Source organism: Mirounga leonina, unplaced genomic scaffold (assembly GCF_011800145.1).
Source record: "Mirounga leonina isolate KUSES-001 unplaced genomic scaffold, KU_Mleo_1.0 Mir_366, whole genome shotgun sequence".
Taxonomy (NCBI): domain Eukaryota; kingdom Metazoa; phylum Chordata; class Mammalia; order Carnivora; family Phocidae; genus Mirounga; species Mirounga leonina.
In genome coordinates this window covers 5,021,684-5,038,941 of record NW_023270709.1, presented here as the reverse complement: position 1 = coordinate 5,038,941, position 17,258 = coordinate 5,021,684, and the positions used below count along the sequence as shown (strand labels likewise).

At 41.4% G+C, this 17,258-nt stretch overlaps 1 protein-coding gene across 3 annotated transcripts in view; it reads left to right on the top strand.

Annotated features, from left to right (window-relative positions):
• The window catches only part of MYLK4 (myosin light chain kinase family member 4), an 81,523-nt gene extending 72,555 nt beyond the window's left edge, over positions 1 to 8,968 (top strand). For all 3 annotated transcript variants that reach the window (XM_035030724.1, XM_035030722.1, XM_035030723.1), the window contains 3 exons: positions 717 to 795; positions 4,536 to 4,608; positions 7,223 to 8,968. In XM_035030724.1, the coding sequence (XP_034886615.1) occupies positions 717 to 795; positions 4,536 to 4,583 (127 nt within the window). In that variant the 3' untranslated portion in view covers positions 4,584 to 4,608; positions 7,223 to 8,968. The remainder of the gene's footprint in view (positions 1 to 716; positions 796 to 4,535; positions 4,609 to 7,222) is intronic.
• The last annotated feature ends 8,290 nt before the right edge of the window (positions 8,969 to 17,258 follow it).

The window sequence follows — 17,258 nt, the reverse complement described above, 5'->3', positions numbered from 1 at the left end:
CTTTGTAAAGGTATCTAATGAACTCTTTCTCAGTACTTATATTAACTTTTCATCTATTTAAGTATTCAAAACCTTTTTTTTTTAAGATTTATTTATTTAATTTGAGAGAGAGAACAAGCAGGAGGGGCAAAGGGAGAGGGAAAGAGAATCCCAAGCAGACTGCGCTGAGTGTGGCGGAGCCTAATGTGGGGCTCAATCTTACGACCCTGAGATCATGACCTGATCATGATTAAGAGTTGGATGCTTAACTGACTGTGCCACCCAGGAGCCCCCAAAATTTCTTAATTCAAAAGTTAGTGATACATATTATTCAAGAGTTTTAATATATAAATCACTTTTGCAATTATCAAGAATCATTTAGCATTTGGCTCTTGAGGTAGTTAAGTGTGCATTTGTTTTTCCACTGACTGATAAAAGTTCAATTCATGAAGCTCAAACATTGCATGAAAAATGGTTACTTGTATTGGAAAGTAGATGTTCAATTATGAACAAGATTTTTAATTATTTGCCTCACTTGTCTTACTGCTGTTGTTACCCTGACTGGATTTGCTGGTAACCTACAATCATCAATGATAGTTCCAGAGAAGATAGAATTGCCTGTGAATTTGACATTTGACCATCTGGTCTCCCAAAGGCAATGGCCAGAGCTGAGGTGAATGACAGATTCAGGCCTCCTTGGTGTGTCTCTGCTAAAAGCCTTCCACATTTCCCTTTAGTTGGAGAATAAGTGCAAGTGAAGCTCTCAAGCACCCTTGGCTGTCAGACCACAAACTCCACTCCAGACTCACCACTCAGGTAACTGAGGCTTGTTGATTTTCCTCTCCTTTTCTAACCAACCTTCGTCTTTTGATGATCAGAGGCTAGAAGCATTTTAGCCTCATATGGGGTTCTAATTCCATCTCTCACAGCCTTCCAATCTTGTGCTAGTGTTGAATTGCTTAAAATGCTTTTATTGAGCAGTTTGTGTTTTTTTTTTTTTAAATAAATGCTTCTTATGTTGTTTAGGAGATATTATTTTCAGCATAACTATTTATTATGTTTATTCAATCATTGTACTCATTATAAAATAAATTACATCACTGTACTATGTGCACACACATATATAGTCTAGGATATATAAATATACAACATTTTGGCGAATATAGGTTAGTGTACATTTGGGATAAACATGTCTCCTTAAAACAGAACTTGGAATTTTAACATTGATGCTTAACTGGTTCAGTCTGCTCTGGCACCAAAAAACTGTAATACTAAGGTTGATCCAGATAGTATTATAAATATATGTGAAGGAGACTCTTACCAAAGACTGAATGAAGATGACCTAAATACTTGTGGTTTTTTTAATCTTTTTTTTTTTCCAAGTTTCTATTTAAATTCAAGTTAGTTAACGTACGGTGTAATATTAATTTCAGGTGCAGAATTTAGTGATTCATCACTTATATTCGATACCCAGTGCTCATCACAACGAGTGCTCTCCTTAATCCCCATTCCCCATCTAGCCTATCCCCCTGCCTACCTCCCTCCATCAACGCTCAGTTTGTTCTCTATCATTAAGAGTCTGTTTCCTGGTTTGCCTCTCTCTCTCTTTTTTCCTTTTTTCCTGAGAACTTGTTGAAAATAATTGAGCCCACATTCTGTGTTAACTTCGTACAATAAAATCCCTAATCTACTCTATTGCCTTAATTGCCATTTATGTTCCGACAGCTGTCTGTCCCTTCGGCACAGATTCCTTTCCTAAGCTTCAGATCCATATATCCCCCTGTGTACTTGACATTTCCACTTGGATCTTCTCAGTCCTAAACTGAACTCATTTTCCCCACCTCCCCTCATCCTCTACCATCCTCCCAAACCGCCCCCAACTCCCACCGAGTGGCCTCAACCAGACCTCCGGGCTTTGCTGTTTCCTTCCTCCCCTCCATCTTCCCATCTCATATTTAATTTATCTCCAAGTTCTGTACATTATTTTCCCTAATTATTTCTAGAATCTGTCTAACCTTCTCCATCCCCTTGGTTATCCTGACGCATGACAACCCTCATCTGAATTACTATAACAGCCTCCTCCAGACTTTCTCCACCCACATCGCTATGGATTATACAAATAACACAGAATCAAAAGTGTAACATTTAAGTAACTCAACTAAACATTTAGGATGTTTAACTGGCCAAGATATATAGAGAGGCAATAAGCAATCTCTGCCTTCTGGCCTCACTGCGGAAGGTCTGACATGAGCATCTGTTAAGATGGCGACTGTCATGCCCTGGAGTCATATGTGTTTGATACACTTTCATTTCCTCCATCTCTGCTCCCCATCCTCCCTCCTCCCCAGGGTTTTGGAATGGAGCTTTTTCACTGACCAACAAACCTTGGAATGACTATGCTTCAGGTACTCATTTTTTCCACATCCAGTTTTTATTGAAATTAACTTTACTTCTAAATTCAGCATCAGTACTAAGTTTTATTTGTGTCTGAATATACCTTTCCTTGATAATTGGTACTGATGTCAAGTAAAAATAGACTTTTTACCTAGTTGGTACATCACCCAGACTACATAAACTGCTTATTAGGGTTACCAACCTATTTTGGGCCAATTTTCCACCAATGTATTTTTATCCAAGCTTATTGGTGTCCAAATACACTTTCACGTGGTAGGACAATATGGAAACCGTGGCAGATAAATAATGACATTATACAGTTTAAAAAGTGCTTAAAATATTTTTAAAACCACATAACAACAATAAAAATCACCTTTTTGTTATTCTATCCAACTGTTGGTAACTAGGTGAATAGATATTTCACAAATATCTACGAATGAAAAAAAAAAAAACAAATTCCATTGTAGAAATCTAGTTAGTTATCATTAAAGTTATAATTATATGGCACTGTGCCAGGAACTGTTCCAACTGCTTTATAAAAATTAATTCATTTAATTCACATACCAATTATCTGAAACAGATACTGTTATTCTCTTCACATAGATGAGGAAACAGAGGATAGGGGTTAAGTACTTGTATGGGATCCCACCAGGTGAAAATGATGGAGGTAGCATCCCAGTGTAGACAGGCAGGCTCTGGAGTCTGGGCAGAGCTTCACCACTCTGCTGTCCTGCTGGATAATGGACAAAGGGGGCCTGATGATATTTCCAGAACTCTTTATGTACTGTACATTTTTGGTGTTACTGAAAGCCAGTATTCAAGCTTAATGTATTTTATTTTTCAATGAAATATTAAGACTAGATTTTTCCAGAAAGATTCATTTTTGGAATGATCTTTGTTCCAATATGTTCTATAAAATCAGAATTTAACTTTATGTTGAGAATTTAAGTCTTATCCAAAACTATTTACTATTTAAATCTAATTTCTATTTCAAAAGTCTTTTCTGAACTTTTATTTATCTCTTTTAATTTCATGTTTAAAAGCACTTACCATTTCTTAACCACTAAGCCTGCCTATAACCAGTCAGTAAATTTAAGGATTTTTTTCCCCCAGGAATTAAAGCCCTGTAGCTCTCTGCCTTCTGTATTATGCTCTTACATTTCCAATCATCCATATATAACCCATCTTCCATCAGAAACAGCTCTCAGCTGGAGTGGAACAAAGCATTCCGAAATTACAAATCTGTTAGAACTCATCAAGCGCCTACTGCAGACTTAATAAATGCTTTGGGCCTGGAGGAAGGAAAACTGAACAACTATGACATTGTTTCTTTTCTGCCAGAACTAATAAGCCTCTACCTTTCCTTCCCGTTTCCAGTTTTATGACCTTAGATCATGCCCTTTTTCCAATTTATTGAACTAATAAAATACCTTAGAACATGATATTCCACCTCTGTCCATCTGTTCTCTAATTCACCAAATCATTACTTCATTAATGATAACTCTGATCATCTTACTCCTTCACCAAAAATTCTTCAAGCGTTCCCCATCGTGCACACCAAACAAACCAACCCAGCAGTCCAGGCCTGCTCTGACATGCCCTGGTCTCGGGTGTCTGGTCCTGTCTCTGCTACTGCTTCTAGATCAGCCCAAATCCTAGCAAGTGCCTGAGACCTACTTTAAATGCCACCTCCTCTAAGACGGCCCTTCTCAATCCCCAAACTGGAGGTGCTTTCTCCATCTTCGTGGACTTCTCTTGTGGCACTTAAGTACTCTTGAAAACTTTTGGAAGAAGCAACATCTTTGTCTCAGTCTTGACTCTCATGCTTTGTCAACATGAATGTTTGTGGAAATGAGTTTTGACAAAACACACACGTGTAAAAATGAAGTGTCATCAGATACCAAGCTCTCTGTTTCTGACCTGAGAGGAAAGGTAGTGATGACAAGGGAAAGTGGGAACATGCTCGAATTGGACCCTGAAGGTGGGTCAGTGTATCTGTCAGAGGGTCATGAACAATGTAGGCTTCTAGAACATCTCTCTAAGAGCATTTTCTACCCAGTAGCAAGTTATTGACTCTTTAGTTGTTCTCATATCAGAAGTTAGGAATGAAATGATAAAAAAAAAGTTCTAATCCTTCTCCAAATGTCTTCTGGTTTCCCTAGAAGAAGAAGAATTGTTGCTCTAACGCAAAGAACCTTGTGACCAAATAATCCATGGAAGGCACCCATTTGAAAGGTTGGTCTTGGGTCTTTTCCTAAAGAGATGTTTTTGCAAGCCTTCAGAGAGAAAAGCAAGAAATAAGTCACATGTGTGTTGCACTATGTGGGAAGCAGGGTGGTGTTTCTGCTGACAGGGAGGGCCCTGATTTTAGACTGCTGTGTGTGCAGCCTGGATCTGCCGTTTTCTAGCAGAAAAACCTGTTTCCTGATTTGTGGGTTGGGAATAGTCTTACTTCCTGTGCTCGTTGAGTGGCTCCATGAGATAATCCAAGCAAAGCCTGGAAACCAGGGCCTGGCACATAGAAGGTGCTTGATAATTAGCTCCGGAGGTGCCAATAACTGAACAGGGCAGTCTCCGGTAGTCCTCACAATTGTGTGGGGTCAGAGGAAGTATTCGTATTTTTTGTATTGTTGGGGAAACTGATCTCAGAGACTCCAAGACTAAATAACTCCCCCAAAGCTGCGTTGCTAGTAAATGGTAGAATGTGACTTCTCAGGTGTCTCTGAATTTAAAGCCCATGCTTATTTTTCTTCCCTGAGCTGCCTACTCTTGGACCTGGAGAAACCACCACTTCATACAAAGCCTCTACCCTGCTTAGAATTTTGTCAGAATTCTTAAGATATAGTTTTACACATGAACACCTTTGATTATATCAGTAAGCTAGCTTACTTTATGCTCTAAAGGAGAGGCCTAAAGCAGTGCACTTGTTACGGAGGACTTTTAGAAATCCCAATATTTATGTCCTTGTTGGGGGCCCATTTACCCTCCAGCAAGTCAGTTCTCTAATTTGGGGTGGTAAGTCCATGGCCACTGTTGCAACTCAATTTTAACAAATGTGTAAGACTTATGAATCTATATTCTTGCTGCCCACTGGTCTTACTCTTTTATTCTGACTGGTATTTATTCTGGTCCTGAAGTTTTTCTTTGTCCGTCTTGTAAGCTGCCTTGAATCTTTCATAGGATAAGATCAGGCAAAAATAAATCAATAAATCATGACCAAAGTCACAGACCAGAGTTAGGAAAACATTCAGCCTCTGGTCCATGGGTCACTTACTTAGAAGTCTATCATTTATCTAGAAATCTATGAAACATCAACAGAAAGCCTTCGGCTTCCTACTTACAATGACCATTCTCATGTGTCAAAGTAAAGTTTTGGGGAAGGTAGAAGATAGCTTTACGTCTTGTGACAATGCAGAGAAGGAAAGGACTCTCCGTGCTCCCAGGCCTGGGTCGTTGGGCTCGCTGAGGTGCAGCCCGGCCTTCCCCTGTGAGTGGTGGGCACCAGAGTCCGCAGGAGGCTCTCCCTGCCGGTTTCATCCACAGTGACCACAAACCTCAAGGGTTTACCACAAACTGCATTCCCACATGAGCACTGGAGTCACTTTTGAGGCCTGGTAGGGATGAATGCATTGGGTGACAGGAGGTCGCATTGCAACCTGTGGCCAGGGTCTGGCAGGGAAAGAATGAGGAGTGAATGACAGTGGGAGGGGGTACAGTCCTTCCATGTCACGTTGGCGCTTTGAACCCAACACGATGGAGGACGGCGGCAGCCCAAGCAGTGACAGTTATGCAGAGGACAAAAACATGTGAGCCGGTCGCACTGATGCTGTTGGATATCGTCTTGGTTGGAATTGCTTGATGCGAACTTTCTCTGAGCATGGCCAGGCCCGCCTCCGGATGGTCACTTGGGCTGGCTGCCTTCCACTCTTCCGTCCCTCTGGCTCCAGCTGGCAACAGAAATTCACCTTGGTTACACTGCAGGCTGGGAAAGAGCTGTTTCAGGTCCATGGGATGTGGGCGCTTCCTAGTTTCCTTTTTTTTTTTTTTTTTTCAAATTAAATAAATGTAAACTTAAGATATTAACTCCTGAGAGCAGCCTCATTTGAGAAGAATTTTTTTTCAAATCATTTTTTTATAGTATTTCCTGCCAGGATAAGATGGGTTTTTGGCAGGCTCTGTTAGGAGTAAAACCAACTTTGTGATAATATTGATTTTTAAAATCTGGTGGTTGAAGATTATTCCTGTGGAAAAAGAATGACTTCCAGACCCTATGAATAAGGCAGGATCCACAATGTAAATTGAGGCATATAAATCTCCTGCAATTTGTTAGAGGTTTTTTGATGTGTTGAGGAAACACTCTAAAAAGCCACCCGGGGCATTTTGTTCCATCTTCTGCCCACCTGTGAAATAAAAGTTGAGGATACCTCCTCAGTTGCACAGGAGTGATGTAGGGCCGCAAACGGCGCGCAGGCCCGTGTCACCCGTGGTCATAACGCAAAGGAGAACATTCACACGCCTGCTCCGCGATGTCACTGTGATGCGGGGTCACCGACAGGATGGACGGTGTGGCAGAAAGCTCGGGGGCTGGCTGTGCTTCACATGAAACAAAGAGGCCTTGTCCTTCGATTTTGCAAATAGTACGAAAATATCTTGCATAAACTTGAAAAAAAAAAAAAACCCAACTCTGGTAAGCGTGGAATCCTGCAAGGGGTTTCTTTTTTTTTCCCTCTCACACGCACACATGCATTATAAAAAATCATGTGTGGTTTTCCTAAGGGGCACAACCAACTAATTACAATTTTAAAAGCCCTGCTGAATTAACAAGAGTCATATTTTGTTTGCTTTGCAGGAAAACTGCTGTGGTCGCTGCTGCTTTGGGAAGATTTCTGGAAAAATCAGCAGTTCTGATGCCTTGACCCCGAGGATGATGGGTGGCCGTGGGGGGTGGGGGAGCCGCCGCACTTGAACTCGGAGCGCCCAGTTAAGGCGGATGCCTAGTGCTGTGGTCCTGGGGGTGCAGAAAAGCCCCACGCCCCTTTCCTCACAACCCCACACCCCATGGCAGTACACAATTGGGAAGATGCTTCCCTGACATCTTGAGTTTTCAATGTTTATTTTTTTATTTTAGTCGCTGGGATAAGGGGTACCTGATTTCTGCTCTTTCTCAGCTTCCTAGAGCAATCAGACTGGAGATTTATTTGAGACATTTAAACCTGGAGGATACATTGAGAGGGAGAAAACTGCTTCCAGTCCTTAAACTATGCCTTTCAAAGGGGTGATCATATCACCGGAAGAAAATTCTGTCTTTCAAACCCTTGATCACTTGGTTTCTCAGACTGTGTTATTTTGATTTGGTCTGAAATCAGGTGAATCCGACTCATAAATAATCTGCTTTCTGGAACTTGAGCTGTCTTGGAATCCTGAGGCAAGAGGCATCAGATGTCGTGTTTTCTGTTTATTCTGAACTTTTGTCCCAGCTCATCAGTTTCTTCCGAGCAGTGATTCTACTTTCAAATGAGTGATGCGCATTTCACAAGGCACTCCCCTCTCTTCTGACTGAGCATTCACACGCGTGAAATGCACTAGTTTTCACCAGTGGAGCAAGAATTACAACCTTAGGAATAACCGTAACAGTTACGAGAGCTTTCCTCATGCTGCCGCTGTCAATGAGCGATGGGTCGTGTGCATCCCAAGGAAGGACGGTGCTTTGCTTCCAATGTTGAAATGACTTTGGAAATAGCGCTCAGGTTTCTGGGTAAATGCCAACATTTCTGAAGACCAATGATCTCACCTACGCAGAATCTTGCATGGCTCAGTGGTTGTGAGGAAAGAACATTCAGAAATCAAAGTGAGGGGGAACATTCCTGCTCACTCTTTGGATATGAGAATGATTTCCAGTTGGAAGCTTCTTCTTGTTCTTGAACTCATATGCCATTTCATTACAGATTTTTAATAACGGAAGTGAGCCCTACCGTATATAGCACAGAAAGGCACAGGGCCTCTGAAGAGTGAAACGTGGGTGCCGTTTCTTTACGAAGAAGAGGCCATGCAGGGCCACACGCAACTCCTATCACACAACTAGCACCACGCTCACCATTCATCTTCTTAAGCTGTCCTCATATTTCCCATTTCCAAATAACTCCTGTGATGAGATCAGCTATAAGAATGCATTTTTAGCTGTAAATGGTTCTAGGCTCCGATAGTCACCATAGTAATGGCCATATTAGTGAGGGCAGTTTTAATTGGCATTGGCTTTTCTCCATTATTGCTTGTATCCACCTAGTGGGTCCTTCTAGCATGCCCGTGAATAACTGTATGTGCAATGTTCTTATTCTCATGTGCAAGGTAAAGGGGAAGTAGAGACAGAAGAAAATGTGTAATTTAGTTAAGACCACATGCCAATTTAGTGGTCATGCTAGTTATAAAACTGACTCCTTTCTAGCTTTGCTCTTACATTATGATGCATTTCTTTTTTCCTTTGGCCTATGCATTTATTCAAGGTTGGTTTTCTCCTGGTCCTGCTATGTGACTATGCTTAAAATGTTTAATTTGGTTTCCTTGAAAAAAAAAACAAAAACACATACAAAAAAAAAAACACCACACACAACAAAACCCTGTGACTGAAGTGTTATATTACTGTGCTTGCTATCTTTAGCTGATGGTATTCATCGAGTCTGGAAAAATACAAGCCAGTGCATGCATTAATACTCAGACCGCAGAGAGCTGGCATTCTCTCAAATGCTAAATAAGATGCAAGGGCCTGATTTGAAAACCCCTCATGGAAGGGCGTTTTCTGTCCTGTGGTGTGGACTCTCTACCAGATAGAGCAGGAGGTCTTTTGCATTCAGCTCCCATTCTGACTCACGTTGGCAGAGAAACTTTCACCAGACCCCAACACACATGGGAGAGGCAGCTTAGGCCAAATAAAGGAATGATTTCTTTGTCAAATCAATCCACTAATGACCCTGCAGTCAGTGGGTGTGATTTTTTTTTTTCTTTAAAGAGGTTTAGAAAGGAGACTCTACTTTAAGAATGGATCTCCTTTGAATTTGGAGTTAAATTTCCACATTTGGATGGGGAGGCATCCCCACGCCAGCAGGGTGTCTTTTATATGAGAGCTGAGGATAGTTTGCATTGCAGAGTTGATCATTACAGTCTAGAGTTACAGCGAAATGGGAGAATTTCGGTCTCCTGCTCATCCTGCTCCCTCCCTCCACGCCCCTGTGCGGCTGCCCCAGCAAGAACTGGTAACTTGGTAGATTGCCGCTCTGATGGGAAAGGGGGCTTTGCACAGCGGAGAAATCAAACCAGATGCAAGCATGGACCAGAGAAGCTGAGTCTGGCGAGACTGGGGCTATTGTGATCAATTTTTCCAAGAATTCATTAGAATTTGACAGCCTGTATTGCTTCTCCGCCCTCCTAATGGACGTTATGGCTTCAGTCCTTGCATTAGGCAGTAGCCTTTTCTTTGGAAAAAGGCGGCAATTCAGCACTGATGTGGCATTTCCCACTGCCTGGAGAGAAATAAACCTCACAAAGGATTCAAGAAAAAGCATGCCCCCATTTGTCATTTGTAAGATACCAACACTTCCCCAGAACCTGTTGCTATTTAAAAATCAGGGAGAAAAGAGCTCATGTCCCAGTCGGTGACATAAAAACATCTGAAATTGGATTCTCACCTGAACTACTTTGGGGAAAGATTCCTAGGTCAAAATGGGGGTAATTCTCATGTTAGTTTCTAGTCTGACTTGCTATTATTTTGCTTTCTTTCCTCGAAAATGTAAATAGGCATGCTGCTATTGCTGTGGCATACTTTGATGTGAAAGTGTTTTGAAAGATGCGTGAATTATTACATTTTCACCATTTTTATGGAATTTAGCATAGAATTTTTTTCTCGTTTTAAAGTCAAAATACGTATTTGATATTATGGAAATGAGGGTCTTATTCTTTATTTCATTCCTTTTTTCCTCCTTCTGCTCCCACTACCCCTACTCTCGGCATAAGGCAAATGGTGTCAGGATGCATACATGTACTAGTTCAGTCTGGATGAGGGAACCTCATTTGGAAGGTCCATCCGTGTGAGTGTAGCAAGAGGGCGAGGCAGGTGTCTGTTCCGGGGCAATTTCAGCATGGGGGTAACCTGCGCCCTCGCTGTGGCTCACTTCTCAAAAGCCATGATGCTCCCTACCTTGCTTTTGCTTTAGCTTTTTGCCTTTTTTTTTTTTTTTACTTCTTTCTCTTTTTCTTCAGTTAGAATCAAAGTCCATCTTCTTATCCATCACAGTGCTCCCCTAAAGCCTTTTTGGGATAAAAATGATATTTCCAAAAGGCGAATTGCTTGCTGTCCTAAAGGAAACTTGAAGCTGGACTATTAGACGGTCAGATGTTTGAGTCCTGGATGAAGGTGACTTCTTTGTCTAGCATGAAGTCAATGGCTTCTCCCACTAGAAGTTCCACATATGTCTCTGAGCTCCATTTTTGTCAGGAGTGCTTTCCATAAGTGATCTTGATGTGGGTAGTTTCACCTTCCATGAAGGCTTATAACTCAACTACTACTTATTCAAAAGAGCAGAAAACATCGAATACCTGAGTGTTCTTATCTTGAATTGTATGTATTTTGTAGTTGTCCCAGCCGATGGATGTCAGTGAGTCTTTTCGATGAGGTTTAGTAGTGTAGGTAAGAAATAAAAATGGATTCGTAATGTGGTGATTGCACATGTCATGTATATTTTTTATTTCTGAACATAGTTTCATTCAGCTGTATTTCTTTGCCTTATAAAGATGTATAACAGTCATATATATGTATTATATTGAAGAATAAACATGGACCTTATTTATCCTTTGGTTAATGAGTTAAATTATTCGAAGAAGTGGACTTGGTAAATGCAATACAAACTCTGTCCTCTATGATAAATTCTGACGTGTTAAAAATCCTGTGATATTTAGAACCCAATACCTTAAGAATAAGGTGTTTTTTTTTTTAAGATTTTATTTATTTATTTGAGAGAGAGAGAGTGCATGAGCAGGGAGAGGGGCAGAGGGAGAAGCAGACTCTCCCCTGAGCAGGGAGCCTGATGCGGGACTCGATCCCAGGACCCTGAGATCATGACCTGAGCCAAAGGCAGACGCTTAACAGACTGAGCCACCCAGGCGCCCCAGAACCAGATACCTTAAAAGAATGATGCCACACTACTTAATTGGGGCTCCAGAGGCATTCACATACTGGCTGGTCCCACAGTGGAAAAACAACTCTCCCACTTGAAAACAATGGTGGTTGCGATGTACCCACACAGATTTAGGATTTTTTTTCCTATTAATAGAAAATATGGACTGAGATATATGTAAAGTGTGTAGCACCAGAACATTGTTTAATGAATTATTAAGGCAATTAGTAATTCAATCCCTTTAATGTATCTTAGCCATTATTCCTCAGACAGGTGTCTGTAAGGTGTCTGTTTCAGGAGATCTGCTACTGAAATATTTCAGTATACAACGGCCCCCAGTCATCAGCTGCCACGTTGCTTTCTGGGGTCAGCACTGGCTGGAAACGGTGCCGGGGCTGCTCAGCTCCCAGTGTGCATGTGTGCCTGAGGATGACATGCACTTCCGTGCCAAAAGTCACATGTTAGCCCAGCAGTGACTGACACTGACTCAGGGTCAACAAACCGCCCCTCCCCCCTCCACCCCCCTCCCGGCCCCGCCTGGCTTGAGACAGCCCCACCAAATTTTCTATTGTCTCCCACAAAGGTATCCTATCCCTCTCTTTGGAACTCCAGTTGTTTCCCACTAGGACCACTAGGTGAGACATTGTGACTTCTTCCCCAAAGTGAGGAGACCTCATTGATCATCTGTGATATTGTGATATTTGAAAAACTATATATTTGGGGGTGCCTGGGTGGCTTAGTTGGTTAAGCGGCTGCCTTCAGCTCAGGTCATGATCCTGGGGTCCTGGGATTGAGCCCCATGTTGGGCTCCCAGCTGGGCGGGGAATCTGCTTCTCCCTCTGACCCTCCCCCCTCTCATGCACGCTCTCTCTCTCTCTCTCTCTGTAATAAATAAATTTTTAAGAATCTTAAAAAAAATAAAAATAAAAACTATGTATTTGGTCTCATCCCTGGTTCCTGGTGCAGAGCTCCCAAACTCTTGGAATTTCCTGAGTGGTAGGGTGAGTGGAGTATCTTTTGTCATTTGTGATCAGCCCCTTCCAACCATACCTGAGTTTATGCTACTGAGGTGATTCTTGGAGGATGGGGTTGGTTGCCTGAGGAAGCAACCATGTGATTTGAGGGTTGGAACTTTCAGCCTCACCCCTCCACCTCCAGGGAGGGGAAAGGAGCCGGGGACTGAATTAATCACCCACGGCCAATGATTTTATCTGTCATGCCTATGCAATGGAAGCTCTATAAAAACTCCACACAAAGAGGTTTGGAGAGTTTCTGGGCTGGTGAACAAGAACCTCCATGTGCCAGGGGAGTGGCTTACCCCAAACTCCACAGGGACACAAGTTCCTGTGCTTAGGACCCTTCTAGACCTTGCCCTATCTACCTTATCTGGCTGTTCATTAGTATCCTTTATTATGCCCTTTATAATAAAGTAGTAATAGTGAGTAAAGTTTTCCGCTGGATTCTGTGAGCCATGGTAGCAAATTACTGAGCCTTAGGAAGGGTCATGGGAAGCCTCTATCTGTGGTCATGTCAGACAGAAGTGTGGGTAACCTGGGGACCCACCACTTGTGACTGGTGTCTGAAGGAGGGGCAGTATTATGGGACTGAGCTCTTAACCTGTGAGGTCCGTGAGAACTCCAAGTAGTTCATGCCAGAATTGTTTAATACAAGGGAATAACCCACACATTCAGTGTCAGAAATGTTATGAGAAACAGTTTTCCTTTACCCTCCAATATTGGCACAATATAGGTCTCAATGGACAGCTCCACCCTTTAACAGAAATAAATCTTCAACGCTGGAGTTTCAGGGCCTGGGACTCAGAGATAAGAACCAATCATCTTCCTACCCTTCTCCTTGCTCTGCCTTGAAGTAAAGTGAGTGGGGCAATCTCCCTTACCACCCCTACAAAGGGAGGGCACTGATACCCACTTCATCACTTCCTCGAACGACTTCTTGCTCTGAAAGGGGATGCCAACCCCCCTTCATGATCGACACCCATCAGGAAGATAAGCGGTTCCCGATGCTCCTCCTTCAGTAACTTATTTCAACTGCTCCTCATATAGGGCTTCTCCAAGTGCTTATAATTTATGTTCCCCAGACATTTCTGTGGGTCCAAGTAGGGTCTCATAAAAGGTACTAATCTGTATTTAGCTGGCTCATGGCCTCACCTGCAGAGCTTAGAGCCTCTGAGCCACTTCCAAGCTCATCCAGTTATTTTTACACAAGTTTAGGAGCCAGCATGTCAGGGAGAGAAGCTTCTCCTGGCAGGACACTGTCTGAGGGCACCTCCCTGCTGCTGTTCCAGCCCACCCTGAAACAGTTGCCCCTGCCAGGTGCGGCCTCCTGGCTTCCTTCAAGAGGCCAGCACTCGAAGATGTATTTTCTGCAGTCTCCACCACACTAACACTGTGTGCAGAGTGTCATGAAAATGCAGAGAATGCTCACTGCCCTGTCAGCCTCATTCTTGGTGCTGGGACAGACCGAAGCCACCACAACTATTGTTAGGAGCTTCCAAGATGTAGAGATAAGTGAAGGCAGTAATCTCCTCTCCCATGAGCCAACTGCTAGGTGGTTCCTTGACCTATCTCCTGCCCAGAGGAGTTTGAGAATTCAAAGGCCCCTTTCCTCTCTGTGCTCTCTTTGCCCATTTTAGTCCAAGCTGGTGGTGCACCTGGTGACATGAATCTTTTAAAAACTTTATAGGTCGCCTGTGAATTTTATTGGGATTGACTCTATTAGAAAAGACCACCCCCACAGATCTCTTCAAGATACACTCTTCTCTACCTTGGACTTCAGCTGAGCCTATCGAGGGACAATACCCTCAAGTTCTTAGAAGCCCTATTATTTGACTGAGTGATTCTCTGATGCACTGTCTTGGATATTTTGGAGGTCTTAACAAAGAATTTGAAACTCTTGGCTTCATGATTGGACCATGTTTTCTTCGGAGTGCCCTGGGTTTGATCTTTACCTGGTAGCCATTTTTCCTTTCTTTTCTTTCCTTTTTTCTTAAGATTTTATTTTTTTTTTAGTAATCTCCACACCCCACGTGGGGCTTGAACTCAAAACCCTGAGATCACGAGTCCCACGCTCTGCTGACTGAGCAAGCCAGGGGCCCCAACCATTTCTTAGTTGTACTATCATTTGTTATCTGGAGAGTCTGGAATTTTTAACTCCCTCTTAGTGTAGAGGTCCTTCCTTTAGTTTACTTCTCTTTTCTCACATTTTATTAAAAGCAGCAAGAAGAAACCAAGAAGTACTTTCAGCGGTATCTGGAAATTTCCTTAGCTAGATCACACAGTTCATTCGGTAAGTTTTCTACTTTCCTCACTATCAAGTGACAGTGTTGATAAATTTCTGCCACTAAATGACAAAGATCATTTTCCTCCAGTTTCAGATAACATTTTCTTCACTCTCCTCCTCAAGCCATCACTCACAACTTCCTCAAAGGTCATTAGGATTTCATGAAACTCTCTTCCAGGCTCCTCAAGCTTTCAAATTAACACCCTCCCCAAAGTCTTCCCAGCTTCTTCCCACAGCCTGTTTCCAAAGCCTCTCCCACCTTTCAGGTATTTGTTACCGTGCTGCCCTAGAGTGTCTGATAGCGCCCGCACGATAGGCTTGCTTATAATTCTGCAGCTTCACCACCCCTTCTCTCTGTCTGAAATGTTTGCCTCTAATGTTGACTACCTGATAAACACCCCAATCCCACCAACCTTCCCCCTCCAGGGCAACATCCTTATCACATCCTCTGTGTTTCTCATGGGGATTGTCACATTATTTTCCAACCTTCTGCTTTTCTGGTCCAGCTTCCCTCCTCCTGTAAGCTCCTTGAGTGTAGGACTTAGGTCTTATTTTTGGCATAGTTATTCTTTTCTCTCCCAGTTTCAACAGAGATACCCTTTGAGTGCATGAATCCTTATTTTGCTGGATTTGGGAGAACATTTTAACAATATTAGCAAGTCTTATTGAATAAACTCTTAAAAATATTTATAATATTTTTCTTATGGTTTAGACCCCTTTTTGTTTTTCTTCCATGTGCCATCAAGTGATTAATGGCAAAAGTGTAGAATATTATGAAAAGTAAGAGTTTATTTTCCATGTGCATTCATAATTTAAAAAAATATTTCCTCCATAATATGCTTAAAAATATGCCAACTTGAGAGAAAACAATTCAACAAGGATATTCATAATTCTTGCTAATTAATGTTTGAACTTCTTTTCCCCTCAATTACTTCACACACCTGTTCACTGTAAATTTCCTGAGCAATTTTTATACCATGTTAATGTTGCCCAGAACTTGGATGCACACCTGAAGTTTTTCTGAATTTTAATTATTTTCAAATTAATTTTAATATTCTGAATAATTTCAAACTTACCCACATGTTTAATAAAATTGAACTTTACATTTCAAAAATTATGAAGTTTTCCCAAGGTTTCAAAAGACAGTGTATAGTTTGCTTTTAAAAATACTTTAAAACAGTTTTTAAAAAATCCTTTCACCAAAAAGCTTCCTCTTTGTCCCATATCTTATCATGTAAAATTAACTTGGCAGCTTTTGTGGTGTGCAGTACCTCACAACTTTCCAAAGTGAAACATGGTTATGCTCCTCTGCCAAGCCTACCTTCCAAGTTGCCTCTAATCAGATCCCATGGTTCTGCTCAGTTTTTCTGCAATAGCTTTCACTTTCCTTATGTCCCTCTCAGCAGTGCTATCTTACAGATTTGGCTAACAACCAGAAGTTTCTTAAAACATCGAATGCTTGGTTAAGGTACTTTACAATACATTACTAATAGCATAAAGAGAACAAATCAGATAATAATTGTTTCTGGTGTGGCAATCTACTGGGACTTGTAATTTTCAAAATAATAGCCTTTAACATATAGGATAAGAGGATATCTTGTTCATATCAGCAAAATGAGGTTTCCATTTTCTCGTAGTAAGCTGTAAACAGTGTTTACTGTTCAGTCTTTATATGGTAGCTTATATTGCATATAACTTAATAGCCATTTTTATTAGTTATTGGTAGTTATTATGTGGCATTGGGTATCCTACGGAGACAGTTAGGGAAATAAAAAAAATTAGGCTTAGATGGGTATACGCAGCACACAGACTTTCTGACTTTAAAAACAAGTCTATTGTGTTTCGTATGGGCATATACACACATGTACACGTTTCCTCAGACTTATGAACAGATGTTCAGTTGTCAAAACAATGGAAAAATCAAATTAAGATCAAATAGAAACTCATTTAGTCAATATAAACTTAACTTAGAAGACCAACATCCTAGGCCAATATTTGCCTATTCACCATTTCCAGTTTCTCTTGGAAACAAACAAAACGGGCAGATATAATGATAACCACCTGGAAATGGTAGGATACATAGAGTAAGGAGGCATTGAGGATACTTACTTTAGAAACGTGCCTAAAATATACATTTAAATGACTGTTGTACGCAAAATAGTCATCTTCTTAGGCTATACATTTATTCCATTTTTTTTTTTTTTTTACTTCATGCATGTTTGGAATTCCTCTTCAGGAATTGCCCACTGTCTTGTTTGGAAAATGCCTCCATCAGATCAGTATCACTTCTTTAGGCAACAGTGAAATCGTTGAGCCTCTCCACTCACTTTATGCACTAATGTGGATCCAAATGACTTGTTTTCAAAAATTCTGTAAAACCTTTAAATTTAAAGAATCGCCATCATTGAGGTTTTTTTTTTT